The following is an 18,126-nucleotide window of genomic DNA, read 5'->3' on the forward strand; positions in this document are numbered from 1 at the left end:
AAGAAAATACCCAACCACAAAACACATCCCCAAAGTTTAACATTACTCAAACTCAGTCACAACTCGAGAGAGCAACTGAAGCTTTCTGTTTAGCTACTTTTAATAATGAAAAGGGGAAATACATGTAGACCCACTCACCAATTTGGCAAGCAAGGAACATTAGATTTATACAAAGAGCATTAAAAATGGAAAAATCTTTAGAGAGAACATATTCGTTTTTGATATGCATTTATTTGTATATGAGAAAAAAATACATTTGACATAGGGAATCCAAGTATGAATGCCTTACTGCTAATAGTCTGATTCAGCTGTGACCGCACCAACTCGGCTCATACCACCCCGGAACCAGGGTTCATTCTCTGTTAACCACTTACGCGACAGGCCAGTCCTCTAAACCTTACAAGTTTATCTACATTGTAATTGAGCTTAGGAATTTCAGGTACCCAAATAGAACTATGTATGTACAATTCTGCTTTATTGCACAGGGTCACAATATATAGCAAGTGATTATAAGACCAACCACGAGATAAATGCTGATAGGCACACACATCTGTCTCTAACCACAAAAGAAGCCGAACACCAATTTGCCACAATGCAGAGGCTGTGTTGACTCTGCTGCAGTCCTGAGGGTTCACGGCACTGACATGTGTTAAATGCAAAACTCGTAGGTTCCTGGTGACATCAGATAGGACACACGGATCACTCGTGTCCTGCACTCATGAGCCACCCATGCCACGCATGTAACACAAAGGCCACTTTAAAGCTTTTCGGAGAGTTCTTTAGTCTTTTTGCCTTTAAAAAATATCACTGTACTAGTTAAGACTCTATTAATTACAGTCTGACATAAAAGTTCAAAGTGGGTCACAAGTTCTGAATTTTGTCAAAGTTATCAGAGACAAAGCCACCTCTGTAATACACTGCAATCTTGTCTTCAAGAACTCTAAGGGTGACAAAGTGTTTAAAAGTTAAAAAGCATTAGGAACGCCACATAATTAGGACAGCAAAGCAAAAGCACTACCCTTAAATGCACGTCACAGAGTGCTTTACAACTAACACAACCACCTGCATGGAGTGTAAGAGAACAAGGCCTCTTCCTCTCTCTGAAGGCCAATGACACTCAGGGCCAAGCAAGTGTAGTCCCTGATTAACTCACCCCTCCTCCCCCTGTGCTGCACTTGGACAGGCCATGGGTGCACAATACTGCACGCGGACACGGGGGTCAGGAACCGAGGCGCTATCTCATTAGTGAGAGTTCTCACCAACCATAACTGAGACACAGTACTACTCAGATGGATCTCCGTCAAATGCTTGTCTGCTGAGTCCTCACATTTGCCCCTTAATGTCTGCACCACACCATACCGCACCAACTCTTCCATCAGTGTTGCTCCAAAACCACTGACCTCCGTTTCTGCCACCCCAATACTTACTGGGCTCCCAACCCTTACAGCCGGGCGATGTTAGCTTCCTTTAACCAGCTTTAGTGGAGTTAGAGGTAAAGAGCTGTTTTGGATTACCTTCCCCAGAAACTCCAGTTAAGGGTCTGGTTTCAGCCTGAAGGTGCACGCACATGTACACACATATACATACACACACATACACACACACACACACACACACACACACACACATACACACACACACATTTGTATGCAATTACCTCAAGATGAAAAACTGTTAGTAAGAAACTTATCCTTAAGGACTGGGGATGCCTTTAATCCCAGCACTCAGAAGGCAGAATGTTGAGAACCGGTCTCAAAATAAAATCAAGTAAAACAAAAACTGGGGAGGCTGGAGTGTAGCTCAGCGGGACAGCAAGTGCCTAGGATGTGCAAGGCCCTGGGTTCAATCCCTAGCACCATTAAAAAAAACAAAGAAACTGACTTTCTTGTGTCAAATCCTGGGAAACAAGTTTACCTGTGGTGTTTACAGACAGCCTCTTTAAGATTCTAAGCTACTTCTCCAGACATGTTATTTCAGTTGAATTGTTAGTCTTTCACAATATTTACTCAGAAAATAACTGTGGCTCCTTGGCCTGGTTCCTGCTAGTTGAGTCCTACCTGAGTGAGCCCCAGAAGTCAGTGCTGTTACTTAGAACAGACACTCTTTTTTTTTTTTTTTTCTTTTTTCTTTTTTTCGGAGCTGGGGACTGAACCCAGGGCCTTGTGCTTGCTAGGCAAGCGCTCTACCACTGAGCTAAATCCCCAACCCCTAGAGCAGACACTCTTAAGTGGCACAGTGGTAACCGGGCTCCTAGAGTGTCAGAACCCTGACATCTTTCTTTTCAGAGACAGAGGGGGCCGGATGGAGGGGAAGCAGCCTCTGCTCCTTACCTTACTCTGCAACACTGAGAAACCAGAAAAAAAGACCTGGGACTATATTAAGACTCCCAAAGTAAAACTATATGGAAGTGTTTATTTTTTAAAGTCTAGTACCAGAGAACAGGACAGACATGACAGTTACTACTCACAAGGGACAGTGTCCCCACTGGTCGGCTGTGTCCACACCAGTAGCACAAACAAGTCAAGCAGAACAGTAGAGCTTGCAGTGAACCGCTTACAGTGGTGAAGCACACAATGTGTTAACTAGGGCACCCGATCTTTTGGCAATGAATTCAGTAAAAACAGCACAAGGACATTCTGGAAGGGCTTAAAGTCATATTCAGAATTAAACAGAAAATGTTCAAAGCTAAACAGTAAAATGGAAGCTTTCACTAGCTGCTTAATTCTATCAAAACTGAACAGAAATAGTTTGGAGAATGGCTATCTTAACAGCACGTCATTTCAAAGCTAACCCCAACAATTCATCATGGAGCCACAGCCATGGCACTGAGCGCCACCTCTGCTCCAGTCCTCCATGCAGAGCTCGGGTTTAATGACGATGACTCTCCTACGAGCAGAGACAAAATACATGAGGTGAGAGTGAGCCTGAGAAGCCCTGGGCCAGGAGCATGTGCTCTGGCTGCTGACGCCACAGTTTCCACACAGAAGGCCTAGCAACCCTTCCGGGAGGATGAGATCTATCCCGGTGACAGCTGCCCTGAAAGGCCATCAGGTACAGGCTGGTTCCCAGGCAACAACCTGAGGCTCTGGAGAAATGACCAAACCCTAACCCTGACCCCTGCCCACTGAAATCTGCACTGTTTGTCAAGGCTTTGTCCGTAATTAGGGCTTGATCTTAATGACACCACCTTATTTAAGCCAATTAGGAACAAAGCTAAATTGCATTTTCCTTAGGTCTACTCAATTGAGAATAACATCTCAGGTAGTGACATTATCACACAATCTTTAACAAAAACTCATAAGTTGCATTGATTATTCCCCAGGAGATGAGCGAGCGGTGGTAATTCAGATGTGCACCTCTGAAAAGATTGATCAGTTTCCTGTCCCGTTCTATCCAGATTGTCTTGAAAACCATGGGGAGAGACTGGAACGGCCCACCAATCTGAGACTGTATTCGAGCTTTTACAACATTAACGGGGAAGCTTAAGAAGCCCAGCATGGCTCCGAGCACACCTCCACAGATGAAGTCGTTGACCAGATGTTCACTATTTGTAGTGGCAGTAGGCAGATGCTCCTTAATGGGCCCACGAAGGCCAAAGAAAAGGATATTGCTGAATCCATTTCGGAAAAGGATGGGCACCAAGCCTCGGTAATACTCTGCAACCCCATGGCATCTGAGCGCCCGGAAGGCCTGGTAAGTGTTTGTGAACTTATCATGATGCTTGTGGTCCTGAAGCAAAGTCTGAACCCTTTCCAATGGAGTGAGAATGGCTTCTGTTGTCCCGGCAAGCAGTGCTGCCACACTTCGGGTGGCAAACTCAGGAGCGTTGCTCACGTGCTTGCGGAGCAGGCGCGACAGGTCCTCATACAGACCAAACATAAGCGCCAGCGTGGTCGTCTTCTGCATCAGTGGGGGGAGGATTCCCCGGTACAAGTTGCGGAACCCATCCTTCCTCAACTGCAGGATGGCGTCCCGGGTTTTGATGCCGTACAGCTGCTGCCGGAAGAGGATCTTCTGAACAGGGTAAGTGATGGCCACGTTGTTGAAAGCGGCGCAGCAGCCACAGAAGTAATGCTTTATTTGCCCCACGTCCGCGAGGTGAGGTGACAAGTCCTGGTTTGATGAGGTCAACATCGGAGGCCTCTTGTCATGAGCTTCTGAGCCCATCATGGTGCTTCCAGCCGCTCCTCTCTGGGGAAGACTTAGCCTGTAAGGAACAATCGAGGTATTACAGAGAGCACGGCTCATGCAGTCTGCCCCAGCCCACTCCAATGTCTACACTCTCTATCTTCCCTTTAAAACTGGATTAGTAATACTCTACCTTTAGACAAAAAACTACTTCTACTAATTGTCCATATTAATGCAATTCAGTCAGTATGCTGTTTCTACACTCACAGTAGGAGTTTGCTTTCTGTGGCATTTGTTGTTGCTACTCTTGTTTTATGACAGTCTTGAGAGAGAGACAGAGAGAAAGAGAGACAGACAGACACAGACAGGGAGAGAACGAGCATGCTCAGGCTAGCCTTCAACTCACAATCTCAAGTTCTAGAATCCTAGCCCTACTCTAATGACTAGCATTAGACCACTAGTTGTTTAGAAATATTTCAGAGGTGTACAAGAGAAATCCTGGGTTCTCCCTTTCTGCAATCACTTTTACCGAAACAACCCTTACAACAGACTGAAGAAGCAGGCAGAAGGCTCCACCTCTGTGTTAGCCACGCAGGAGTAGAGAAAGTTATAAAACACGTGGGAGGCACAGAATATGCAAATTACTTTTCATAAAAATGTGATATCAACAGGCCATAGTTCATCGCTGCTTTTTTAACAGTAATTACTATTTCAAACTTGTTTTAATCCCTGAAACTTGAATGTCAATCCATGTAAGTGAAAGCTTTCTGAAGCACTGAGGTCACTGACCCAGTTTCTAAACAATGGCTATTCTACAGAACCAGAGAGTGGCATCATCCTACTGAAACAGGACTCACAGCTCCCCTAGAGGGGCCAGGCTCAGAAGTCCAACACTGGAGAAGTGGAGGCGGAAGACCGCAGAAGTTAAAAGGTCAGCCTGCAATCTACCCAGTCAAGCTCCAGGCCAGCTAAGGCTTCAAGTGAGACCACAGGGGAAAAGCAAAGTCTTCCCAAGAGATACAACAGCAAATTACACCATGCATTCCACTTGTATTCACACTTATTTAGTGCCTGTGAACTTGGCCTTCTGCTAGGCATTGGATCCTCAAAGACAATAAAGACTAGTCTAGTCAGCACGGTCAAGTAAGCAAATTGGTCACAGAGTCTCAGCGTCTGTGACACTGAGTGCCTGTTAGCGCAGCTGTAGATGTGGGATGCGAAGGTCATGGAAGAATGGGGTTAAGGTGTCATATATATAATTCTTCAAACTATAAAGTTATCCTTCTAGTTTTATATGAGAAAAAGGAGTTCCAGTGACACAGGGCCAGCCCACTCTGACAGGGACCCTAGTGTCCCCCACTGCTACTGCGCCTGGCAATGACTCGGGACAGTTGCCTGGGTCACAGGCAGGACGGCAGATACTGAGATGGAGATGCGAAGATACACTCACAGTCTTGCTCTCCCTGAGGAAGCAAGGTCTTAGTTTTTTTTTTTTTTTTTTTTTTAAAGATTTATTCATTTATTATATATAAGTACACTGTAGCTGTCTTCAGATACACCAGAAGAGGGCATCAGATCTCTTTACAGATGGTTGTGAGCCACCATGTGGTTGCTGGGAATTGAACTCAGGACCTCTGGAAGAGTAGTCGGGTGCTCTTAACTGCTGAGCCATCTCTCCAGCCCAAGGTCTTAGTTTTATGTGTTTCCACAACATGGCTCAGCAGTAAAGGTGTCTGCCACCAAGCCTGATGGCCTGAGTTTGATCTCTGGGACCCACATTTGGAAGAGAGAACCAACTCCTGCAAGTTCTCTTCTGACTGCAACACGTGAACCATCTCCACACAAGATAAATAAAAATGTAATTTCTAAAAACTTAAACTAACAATAAAAACAGTAAAATATCTGGCTCTAGTCAGGCCTGAAGCCTTCCTGTAATAACAGCACTCAGCCAGCGGAAGACAGACAACTGCAAGTTGGGGGCCTGTCTTAGTTACAGACACCATGACCAAGGCAACTCTTATAAGAACAACATTTAACTGAGGCTGGCTCACAGGTTCAGAGGTTCAGTCCATTATCATCAAGGCGGGAGTATGGCAGCATCCAGGCAGGCCTGGTGCAGGAGGAGCTGAGTTCTACATCTTCACCCAAAGGAAGCCAGGAACAGACTGAGCATCCTCAGGCAGCTAGGAGGAGGGTCTCCAAGCCCACCCCCACAGTGACACACTTCCTCCAACAAGGCCACACCTTCTAATAGTGCCACTCCCTGGGCCAAGCACATGCAAACCATCACAGGGTCAGACTGTTTATAAAGCAAGATTCCACCTCAAGACAATCCTTTCATCCCAAGGACCACTCCTGAAGCCACCTTTTATTTGGTGACAAAACAGTAATCTTACTATAGTTTAGATTTTTAGGCAGTTTTGCTTTATGGAAACAAGGTTTCTCTGTGTAGACCATGCTGTCCTGGAACTTGTTCTATAGACCAGGCTGGGCCAAAACCCAGATGTCCGCAGGTCTTGGCCGCTCAGCTTGATTTTAGTTATTTTTTTTATCTTTTTGGTTTTTCAAGACAGTTTCTCTGTGGCCTTAGCTGTCCCAGAACTCACTCTGTAAACCAGGATGGCCTTGAACTCAGATCCTCCTGCCTCTGCCTCCCGAGTGCAAGGATTAAAGGTGTCCACCACTACCATCCAGTGACTTTTAGTATTTGTAAAGTGATTTTGTTTGTTTGTTTGTTTTGCTTTCCAAGACAGGTTTTCTGTGTAGCCCTGGCTATCCTGGAACTTGCTCTGTAGACCAGGCTGGCCTCAAACTCACAGAGATCCACCTGCCTCTGCCTCCATAGTATATATAGTGCTGGGACTAAACGGATGTTGTTACCTACGTGCAAGTATGAGCAGTTGCTGGCAGGTCCTGTGGAGGCCAAGTGAGGGCAAGAGGGTGTTGGCTCATTCCCTGGAACTGCTTCCTGAAAGGGCACCAAGCACTCTTTTTTTTTTTTTTCCCCCGGAGCTGGGGACCGAACCCAGGGCCTTCTCTACCACTGAGCTAAATCCCCAACCCCGGCACCAAGCACTCTTAACCGTGGAGCCACATCTCAAGGTCCTTGCATTTGTCAATGGACTGATTCTTCCATAGTAAGAGACAACGTTTAACAACTCAGCAGCAAAAGAGTAAAAAAACCCAGTTAAAAAATGAGCAAAGGACTTGAATGAACATGTCACAATAAAGACTACATACAAAATGGTCAACAGGCACAAGAAAGATGGCCAACTTTATAAATCATGAGAGAAATACAAATCGAAATTATCACTTTCTACCCACTTGAATGTCTAGTATCAAAAACAACAATAAAACACCTTCACTCACAAACACAACAAATAAACCAGGTGCCAGGGAGACATCTTAGCAGGCTTTCCTGCTAAGACTAAAGACCCTAATTTGAGGCCTGGAACCTACATAAAGAGCTGGCAGGCAGAGGCTGTGGAACCTGTTAGAGCAGTGGCTCACAACCTTCCTAACACTGTGACCTTTAATACAGTTCCTCATGCTGACCCCCAAACCTTAAATCATTGCAGCTACTTCCTAACTGTGATTATGTTGTTATACATTGTGTTGTAAATATCTGATATGCAGGACATGTGATATTTGCCTCCTGTGAAAAGGCTGTTCTACCTCCAAAGATATGGAGAACCTTAGGTTGAGAGCCATTGCCATACAAGTTCACGCAGCCTAGAGTAGCCATGCTGAAACACTGACGAGCACAAGCCCGCCTCAGAAAGAGGCTGGGAGGCTTCCCAGAAGTGGCATCCTGACCTCCACTGCACGGCATCACATATGCATGCACATACATGCAATAAAGACCCAACAATGACAAAACACAGGCACCAGCAGGACTGTGACGAGGCTCTGTGCACTGGAAGGTCTATAATATAGTACAATGCTCTCTGGGAGACAGTGCAGCGCTCCTCATCGGCGAATACAGCTGTCGACTGATTAGCCTCTCAGCTGTGGATACGAAGCCAAAATCATCACATACCACAGCAGCAGCACCAAAGGGGTGGGAAGTTATCAAGCTAAGCCACACTGCAAGGCATTCAGTGGGAAATGAAACAGGTCAGACAAACTATCTAGGCCTTCAATTCGAATAAAAACAAAAGCCTGTTCAATTCTTCAAGATTTTCCTACATTACCACACTATGCTATTGCTAACTGTCAGGACGACAAATGCTGAAGAGAGGGAAGATGGCGGAGCCCAGGCCCAGAGAAGAATCAGAAACTGCAGACCTTTAACAGAATACAGCACTCACAACCAGAGTTTTCCTTCTAAACCAGCACAGGGGAATTATGCAGTCTCCTGCCACAGCACGAACTTTAAGCTCTTCTGCACCTACCATTGGAACCATCTTGAACTTTGGTCAAATGTTCTCAGGAAGCTCAGCAATGGCCACAGAGATCCTGGAATCAGAGCCTGAGTGACACAGGAGCCTTAGAACCTACTAATTGCCTGAGGTAAAATCCCAGCTCTCTCACAGGTACCTGTGAGCTTCAGCAAGTCACAGTTGCTTTGTTTACAAGACAGGGACATTAACTATCTCAGAGGCTGGCTCAGTTAAGAGTGAAGAGAGCGTGCCCTGCGAGTGGTGTGGTGTACAGAAGGTGCTCAAGACTGAACTGTTACTGTTCTCTGCTTTAGTACTTGGCCAATGTTTAGATGTCCCTCAGGTTGCATCCTGATAAATCCAGTATGGGTGAAAATATCGTGTGAGAAATGCATGTGTTTCTCTTTGGTACTGAGGACTGAACCCGGGGCTCCATGCATGTTAATAGTATTTGTTGATTACCTGAGTCCCTGAGGAGAGTTCAGACACCTGATATACACAGGAGCACTGCTCACTGTGGTGTCACATCAAAAGAGCACAGCGCCCCTTCTGTCTGTCACAAGACAGTGAAGATTACTTAAGGTGCAGTTCCTACCAAACACACCATCACGACAAAGTCAAAACCAGGCTGATGATGTCACTCACCACACACAGAAGAGACAGGCACAGCACTACAAATGGAGCTATCTGAGTCAAAGCCCGTCCTGCTAGCCTTAGAGCACAGGGTGACGCCTGGCTTCACCTAAGTAGCATTTGCTAGGATCTTGGTTTTGGTTTTTGGTTCATGACAAGCCAGGACCCAGCCACTGAGCCACCCTTCCCACCTCCATTCGGTATCATTCTGTGGTCTGCTTCCTACCACTATTCCCGAGATCCCTGCTTCTGACTTTCAAATCAAGCTCCAGTGTCTGTTCAACTGGCTTTAGGAGAGCCAACCTGTGTGTCTTTCCTTATGCTGTGGAACAACTTCAATGCTACCAACATTATTTGGTCCTTTATTTTAATTTATTTTGGTTTTCTGAGATAGGGTTTCTCTGTGTAACCTTGGCTGTCCTGGAACTTGCTCTGTAGACCAGGCTGGCCTTGAACTACAGATATCCGCCTGCTTCTCTCTGCCTCCTGAGTGCTGGGATCAAAAGTGTGCAACACCACGGTAGGACTTCAACATTACCTGTTCCTTTAAGTTTAGAAGACTTTACCTGTGACATCAACTGGGCCTGGCACCGAGGACAGCTTTCTGGTCACTTTCCCAGTGTTTTCCATCGTTAGCCTTCTCTCTTCTGAAGTCAATTTTGATAAGTGCATTTCCTTTAAAAAAAAAAAGGAAAGAAAATCTGGTTTAATTTTTATATTCTTATAAAGTGGGGGCCAGAGAAATGGCTCAGAAATAAGAACACTGACTGCTCTTCCAGAGGTCCTGAGTTCAAATCCCAGCAACCACATGGCAGCTCACAGCCATCTGTAATGGGATCCAACACCCTTTCTGGTGTGTTTGAAGACAGCTACAGTGTATTCATATGTAATGAATAAATATTTAAAAAAAGAAACGACACGATGGAGTATTTGCTCCTTTTGAGCACAGTAGCCGGTTGTTTAGTGTCCCTCTAGGCCCAACAAGGTTCTTCAGTGACTGCCTACAGTCCTCAGGAAATTTCTTTTTTTTTTCTATTTTTTATTTTTTATTTTTTTCCGAGCTGGGGACCGAACCCAGGGCCTTGCGCCACTGAGCTAGATCCCCAACCCCAGGAAATTTCAACAGTATCTACTGTGGTTGCAAGCCTCTGTAAAATATCTGAGACGATAGTTTTTTTCCTTTTTCCTTGTTAAACTGTGTCTGTGTCTGTGTGGGTCTGGGCCTGCAGCCTGCAGATGTGCTGTTGAGTAACCGGGTATAGTGCTGGGTGTGGTCAGGACCTCTGGCTCCGCACCGGAGTCTCTGCCGCCACCTGTGAGAACACGGGACAATGCTCTATAGGCACTGCAGCTCGCCAGATACTGAGCTTGTTAACCATTAACTGTTCAGTCTTCAACCGCCAGGCTTTTACTGCCTCAGCTGATGGACATGAGGTCAAAACTTCTGTGAGTTTGAGACCAGGCCTTGCTTTAGTTTGGCCCAGACTGACCATAAACTCCTAAGTCTCCTGCCTCTGCCTCTAAATGCTATAATTATAGGTACTATCAGGCCTGTCTAAAAATTGGTTTGTTTTTTATCTTGGATTTTTTTGTTTTGAGACGGGGTTTGTCTGTATAGCCCTGGCTGTCCTGGAACTCTATGTAGACCAGGCTGGCCTCAAACTCACAGAGATCTACCTGTCTGCCTCCCAAGTGTTGGGATTAAAGGTGTGCATCCCATACCCAGCTAAACACTCTTATTAGTACTATACTCAACAATAGAAAATTAATGTTTACCAACTAAAATTAAGTAAGCTTTAAAAAATTAAAACCTGGCACAGAAATGGCTGATACTATATGTCTTGTTCTTTTTTACTGTCATAGTTACTGTTATAATCAACGAAAACCCCTGGGTGTGGCTGCTCAGGTCTTTAACTCAGCACTCAGGCAGGAGGATCTCTGTGAGTTTAAGGACAGCCTGGTCTACAGTTCTAGGACATCAAGGACTACATAGAGAGATCTGCCCCACCTCCCTAACCCCTCTCCCACAAATCCCAGGAATCAACAAAAACATTTAATGTCCACAACCATACACTAGTCTAACAATTTACAAATTCAAAGACTACTTCATCTTTACGCTGTGAACACTTATGTACGGGTCGAGTCATCTGGCCATGACTGGCCTCGAGTTCCGTAGGTGCAGAGGATGGTCAGCATTGGCCAGTGTGCCCAGCTGAGTATCCCACATTCTAAAGTTACCATCTAGCAGTTGGTTACAGCTGTGGTCCTGAAGAAACTCAAGTCATTAGGGCCCTTTAACAATCACCTTGCTCAGCTCAGGGACCCTCAACAGATTACTTCCCTGCTGGGCTCAGTCCCCAACACCACAAAACAAAGGCCACATTTGCTTTTCCCTTCTACTGGGCTAGTTCTTCAGTTATTTTCCAAAACTTTGCAAGTTAAAGTTGCTCCACTCTGTTATGACTGTAATAATGGACCTTGTTGGTAAACGAATAGCCCAGGTAGTCAGTTATTTACAGACCTCTCTGCAACTGACCATAAGAAATTTAGGAATATTCTTGACCACTTACATTACTAGGTATTAAAGAGTCCTATACAGAAAATTTTAAAAAAGTACCTTTTTTTTTGAGACAGGGTTTCTCTGTGTAGCCTTGGCTGTCCTGGAACTTGCTCTGTATACCAGGCTGGCTTTGAACTCAAGAGATCCACCTGCCTCTGCCCCCTAGAGTACTGGGATTAAAGGTGTGAACCACCATGCCTAGCAAAAAAAAAAAAAAAGGAATGTTTTGCAAACCTCCCAGATTTCAGACTTAAAAACATTCCTGTCAGCTGCACTCCACCCACCAGAGTGGTGTGACTAGCTTCTCTCTCTCTCTCTCTCTCTCTTTTTTTTTTTTTTTTTTTTGGTTTTGAGCCTAGCCTCTAACAGCTGAGCCATCTCTGCAGCCTGTAACAAGTTTCTTAAGGCAGCAGCAAGAAGGAAAGACAGTGTGCAGTGTTCTGATAAGAGTCTGGAATATGGGAGTGGGCAAGATGGCTCATCAAGTAAGGAGTTTACCGCCAATCAGCTCAAACTTACTCCGGAGGTGGACGGAAAAAATCTGGAAAGTTGCCCTCTGACCTCCATTCAAGCACCTTGGCATAATTTTTTTTTTTAAATTTTAAAACATGGCATGTTTTTGGCTACTACACTCTCATCACTGACTAAACTCCGATGAACTGGTTTCTATTTAAATTTCTCCTTTGCAATTTACTATAAATGCATTTACCATGACTGCACTAGTTTGCTATAAGCCACCAAACCTATCACAAGGGAGCAAAATCCACTTGGATCCAACAAGGGTCAAACTTCTGTGATGTAAGAAACAGTGTAAATTCTAAATATTCCATGTAACTTTCGGCCCACAGGGATATGCAAAAGCCAGATATGACCTTAGTACAAAGGTCTTTGTCCAAAAACAGGGCAAAGGGTAACTGTAATTCTCAAAAGATGTGAATTCCCACTAGTCAGCAGGTCTGAGTCAGCATTCAAAAACAGGGTTAGGCAGGATTCAAGTGCTAGTTACAGCGTGACTTTACCACTGCAAATATAAAGCTACACCTGTGATGAAAATCCACTAGCTTGGCTCCCTTCTACCTGACAAGGGTGACTAGAGTCAATTCTTGTCAGAAGTGTCTTGTCGCCATAAGGAGAAACACTAACGGTGACTCTGATTTGTTTCTCATGTGCCCTGGACCTAAGTCTTCAAATACTTTCAAAGCAAAGACGCCAGAGGTCCATTTTGGTATGATCACTCCACATACAGTTCATTCTTCTGTTCAACAGACTACAGGTAAAAACAAAACAGAAGGTGGGCACTAGGACCAGCTGGGCAGACTGTAAGGGCCAAAACAAAGGTTAAGCTAAAAGTCGTAAACATGGCTGAGGTGCTGACACCCTCTACCTAAGCTAGATACAACAATCCGCACAGAATGGAACAATTGACGCCCGCCCACCCGCCCGGCTTAGACTGTTTACTGCGCGATGAAACATGGTGTCTCAAAACGAGCATTCTCCAGGCTTCCATCTGCCCACTCCCTGAGGTCCGAGAGGCCCTGGGCGGAATCGCCAGCACCACGAGGTACCACGGACCACCGCGATCCCGCGGGGCGCAGACAAAGGGAACCACGAGCCACGGCGATCCCCTGGGCCTGCAGATTCCGAGCTGTGGGCGCCTCCCTGCCGGAGCGCGCCGCAGCACCACAGGCCCCTGGGCCGGAACCCGGCCGCAGCCGCCGGGCCCAGACGTAATGCGAGCGCAGGACCTGGAACTCGCCAGCCCACGACCCTGCTCTAAGCCTCTCTTCTCTATGGCCAGAAGCTGGAGCACACGGGCCGCCGTTCCCTACCCGACACAGGACTCACCCATGGCCCCCGGCGCCCGCCCGCAGGACGGCCGGCGAGCGAGCCCGCGCCCGCGCAAGCGCAGACAGGTTCGACCCAAGCAGGGCCGGGGCGGGGCGTTGTCGGATCACGTGAACAGGGCACCGCCCTGCTCTGGGTGTGGGTATCGTTGTGGCTTCCCTGTACAGCGTCGGATCTGCTAGTGACTCTTGTCACACCTTTTGCCATGCTCTAAGGGTGCCGCTGGTCCCCCCCACCCCGTCCTTAAGCTGAGGTTATACGGTGGCTTTATTGTACCATAAAACAGCAAACGCGTCCTCTAGCTTGTAGTGAGATCTAAGGCTATAGATGGCGCGTGCGTGAAGGCGCGAAAGCTTCTGATTAGGTGTTCTCAAAGCTTGGTGGAGAGCTCTTTGTCACCGCACTTCACAGGACACCTGTGTGCACATGCGGTCATACAGCTAGCCTCTTTTTCCTTAGATGCTCACACAGTTTGGGGGGTCTTGGAAGAAGCACTAGGCCAGGTCACAATTATAGCCGTGTCATCCCTTGAGTGACTTTTGGCAAGTTATTCCTCTTTTCCGTGCATGGGTTCCCCGGTGTTGTGACATTCGAACAATGGTTCTGATTTGCAGAACCACAGGCGACACATGTCAGTGGACAGAAGGGACAAGGTGAGCAGGCTCTTCAGCAGACTCCCGGATGTGCACGAAGTGTATGCTATTTAGAACTGGGATTAACCTAACATCCCATACCTTCTCTAGGTGGGTGACCCAGCCTGCTCAGTGTTTACAGGCTTCTAACCGTGTCGGAAACCACGCTTCCCCTCCTAGGTCAGCAAACAGGAGAGTCAATCTTGGTGTTGCAAAGCATCCTTAAAGGAAGTTTATCTAGAGATTCATTTAATCAAGTTCCTAAGAGGAAAAAATTTACAAAACATTCATTTTTAAAAGAAAATAGGGGTTGGGGATTTAGCTCAGTGGTAGAGTGCTTGCCTAGGAAGCGCAAGGCCCTGGGTTCGGTCCCCAGCTCCGAAAAAAAGAACCAAAAAAAAAAAAAAGATTTACTCTACTGTTAGCGCATGTGTATAAGTACCCAGAGAGACCAGAAATAGGGCTTCAGGCTCCTTGATCCTCGAATTACTAAAGGCTGTGAACCATCCCATGTGGGTGTCAGACTCAAGTCCTCTACAAGAGCAGTATATGTTCTTAACAACCGAGTGACCAAGCAGCCTCTCCAGCACCCAACCCTCAATTTTTAAAATAGGTTCATGATTTTGTGTTGGGCCACAATGATAGTGTCCTCTGCCACACACACAGTCGTGGCCCCTTGAGGAGGTACCTCCGAGGGAGTTCAGAGTCTGATGGACTCAAGCCTACAAATGTGGGAGTAGGAGAGGCTTTCCCCCTTAGGAAGGAACCAGGGGCAGATTCATAGGTAAGAGGTGTTTGAACTGGACCTCAGGATGAGCGGATGGAATTTGGGCCAGTAACGGAAGTCACCTCAGCAGTGGGAGGGGATAAGACAGTAAATGTCAGAGAGTGGGCCTGTTAGTGTGAACCTCCCCAGTCACAGGCACAAAGGGACAGTTTTTTTGGATCACAGAATGATGACAAGGCCACATTATGGTTTAGAACAAATCGGGCAACAATTGGAGAAAGGGCATTTACCTCAAAATTATGTTTGCCTTGGCTTCTGTGAATTTCTATTCCAATGTATTATTCAAAAAGCAAAGAAACCAGGCGGGTATCCAGTGTGTTCATCAGCATAAATAATTAATTCCAGACTAGAATGGAAAGGTTATATAAAGAGAAGGGAAAACTTGAAATTAAACATGCAGGCAGGGTGTAACTGACTCAGAAGAGTGCCAATCCCTCATCACCAGAACACTCGTGTCTGAAGCGGAGCCAGCACGTTCCTGCTACAGGCCACAGCGCAGACCTCCAGTTTCTTGTCAGAGGCTTCTGGGGACTTTAGTCACTGTTCTCGAGTATCTGTGGAGATGAGAACCACCTGTTTTTAAATCTAGAATTCATCATCAGGTTATCGTTACATTTCCAGCCCCATTCATTATCCTTCCGTCTTTCGTTTGGATCCTAAAACTATTCTTCGGACCTGAGACAGCGTCCTCTCACCCAGGTATATTCACGTCATTGCTCAGCCGGGGCCTTCCCAGGCAACCCATTTCTTAACTGGGCACACAGGAGGGCCCACAGTCTGGCTCCTCTGCCTTGCTGAGACTTTCTCCCTCGATAACCTCCTGAGGTGCAGCGCTGAGCAGTCGCTCACATCTTGCAAATCCTTGTATTCCATAAACCTTGTCCTTGTCACCGTCCAAGTTCACGGTAACCTGGCAAGGTCCCATTGTGTCTTCCACCTAAGGCTTTCCCTGGTCACCCTGGGCAGAATTCACTGCTCTCGCCTGTCTCTTCGCAGTCACAGAGTGGCCAGGGTGTTAAGGTTATCCTTAAAGGTGTCTTTTCCTCACAGACAGATCACAAGCACAGAATGTTCTGACTCGTTCTTCCACTCAAAAGTTTGGCTCAAAAGGGAGCATAAAGGTTTGCCAATAAGCTGGAGGTGATGATGGAGTGCTTCCTTGATCCCACTTGGGAGGCAGAGGCAGGCGGGTCTCTGTACGTTCAAGTTCCAGGACTCTGCTAGGGCTGAACAGAGAAACTCTATCTCAAAAAACAACAAAAACAAACAAACAAACAAAACAACAAAAAACAAAAGAAAAAGAAAGGAAGGAAGGGAGCTGGAGAGACGGCTCAGTGGTTAAGAACACTGACTGCTCTTCCAGAGGTCCTGAGTTCAATTCCCAGCAACCACATGGTGGCTCACAGCCATCTGTAATGGGATCCGATGCCCTCTTCTGGTGTGTCTGAAGACAGTGACAATGTAATCATATATATAAAATAAATAAATCTTTTTTTAAAAAAGGAAAGGAAGGAAGGAAGGAAAAAGGAAAGAAAGAACAGTTTGCCAAAATAAAACACAATAAAATGCCTGTGGAGAGAGAGGTTAAAGAGGGACTTCTAGAGGCTAGCTTAGTGGTAGCATGCTTTCCCAGTACACTTCGGACCATGCAGCTGAGGCTTTGGGAGAAGCACATGAAGGTGCCGCTCCCCTCATTGTTTTAAGCACCCTTTAACTGCCCCACCCCACCCCCATGCTTTCTAGGAATCTGCCAGGTGCCCCCAGGGCCCATTAGCCCAACTTAACTTCTGCAAACTGCCGTTACTGAGTAGCTCTGCTTAGATAAAGTCACCTCTGGTCATCCTCTATAGGGGGTCACTGACCTTCCTCTCTGTTCCTCTCTGTATTTCCCACTTCCCTATAATCTTTTGGGCCACTCTGCCACGCCCCTTCACACCCCTCGGCTCTGTCACTAGGCCCCGATCCCTTCCCTGAACTGCAAACCATGCACATTTTGCCCCCTCTGCCCAGAAGAAAATATCCTGTCCCTTCTTCACCCCTTAGTTCCAAAAGCCTCCCTGCTGTCCCTGACCTGACCTCACTACCTCAAGCTGCAGAGTCCTGTGCACTGGCAGCCCTTTCCTGGGAACCACGCGTCCCGGGCTCTACCGTCTGTCTGTCCAAATGCTGGGTGTGCCAGGTCTGAGACCTGCTCCTTTCCTTGGTTCATTTTCAACTTTTTATTTTCTTTTGAGGAGCCGGAGCCCAGGGCCTTACACAAGTTGGGCAAGTGGTTTCCCCTCGGAGCTGCACCCAGGGTGCCCTGGCACCTTTCCAAGCCTGTATCTGTAAACAGGGGCCAAGGTTAACTCCTCAGCAGAGAGGCTGTTCTGCCTACTCACTTCTATTCATGGGGATGAGAGCCCATCAGATCAATGAATGATGCCCCCCTCCCCGCAACTGTGAGCACATTTGACATCTCGTAAAAGAATAAAGTTAATAAAGTAAAGAGCAGGCATGCTGCACAGTTCCAGACCATTGGCTTAGTATGCGCTTAACTCTAGGCACCCTCCCCAGGCACTGCAAAACAAAGCCCGGCCCCACCCGGAGAATCAAATCTGACTGCTTTGCAGTGGTATGGCCTTGACTTCGGCTGGGATCTCCCGGCAACTCGACCTCTGGGAGCCAGGTTGGTACTTAGCAGGCTCCTGGGATGATTGCTTGCACAGCGGAGGCTGAAGAGACTCCCTAGATTCTAGGTCAGAGAGGTGGGACCGGATTTGTAATCCCAGCAGTGAAGAATCTGAGGCAGGGTGAGAACTCCTAGGCAGCCTTTACATTTACTACAGATCAGATTCAAGGTTACTAGGCAAAGAGACACACGCCAATGTAGCGTCCCAGTCTCAAAGCAGAGTTAGAATTTCCGAGGCAAAACCCAACCAGCTGGTCTATATATTTGACACGAGTCTCCAGTGATCTTCATGGGAAACGACAACTCCAGATTGACATCCTAACCCATGAAAACGACTGGAGGTCCCTTAGGAATCAGGAATGTGTACGTGAATGAGCTCAGGAGAGAAAGAGCCCAGAAGAGAAAGAGTCCTAAGGAGGCATGAGGTGGGGCTGCTGCCAAACGCTGAGAGTAAAAGAAGCAGGTCCAGCTGCAGTCAGGGAAGGCTA

At 46.7% G+C, this 18,126-nt stretch overlaps 1 protein-coding gene across 4 annotated transcripts; it reads right to left on the minus strand.

The window, feature by feature from the left end:
- Nucleotides 1–211: 211 nt before the first annotated feature.
- Nucleotides 212–13,774, minus strand: Slc25a51 (solute carrier family 25, member 51). Of its 4 annotated transcripts, none has more exons than XM_063287630.1 (4): nucleotides 13,549–13,774; nucleotides 11,761–11,901; nucleotides 9,682–9,818; nucleotides 212–4,207 (listed from the first exon to the last, which is right to left on the minus strand). In XM_063287630.1, exon 4 carries the CDS (start codon nucleotides 4,168–4,170, stop codon nucleotides 3,274–3,276), a length of 897 nt encoding a protein of 298 aa, XP_063143700.1. In that variant the 5' UTR covers nucleotides 4,171–4,207; nucleotides 9,682–9,818; nucleotides 11,761–11,901; nucleotides 13,549–13,774; the 3' UTR covers nucleotides 212–3,273. The 4 variants fall into 4 exon arrangements, with proteins under 4 accessions (XP_063143700.1, NP_001381226.1, XP_006238127.1 ...); NM_001394297.1 differs by having other exon boundaries at nucleotides 9,710–9,818; nucleotides 13,549–13,606; XM_006238065.5 differs by lacking the exon at nucleotides 11,761–11,901.
- Between the last annotated feature and the right edge of the window lie 4,352 nt (nucleotides 13,775–18,126).

Source organism: Rattus norvegicus, chromosome 5, assembly GCF_036323735.1.
Source record: "Rattus norvegicus strain BN/NHsdMcwi chromosome 5, GRCr8, whole genome shotgun sequence".
Classification (NCBI taxonomy): domain Eukaryota; kingdom Metazoa; phylum Chordata; class Mammalia; order Rodentia; family Muridae; genus Rattus; species Rattus norvegicus.

Bases quoted from the DNA above. Each gene is read 5' to 3' on its own strand.
- Slc25a51 (XM_006238065.5), bottom strand. From the start codon at position 4,170: ATGATGGGCTCAGAAGCTCATGACAAGAGGCCTCCGATGTTGACCTCA.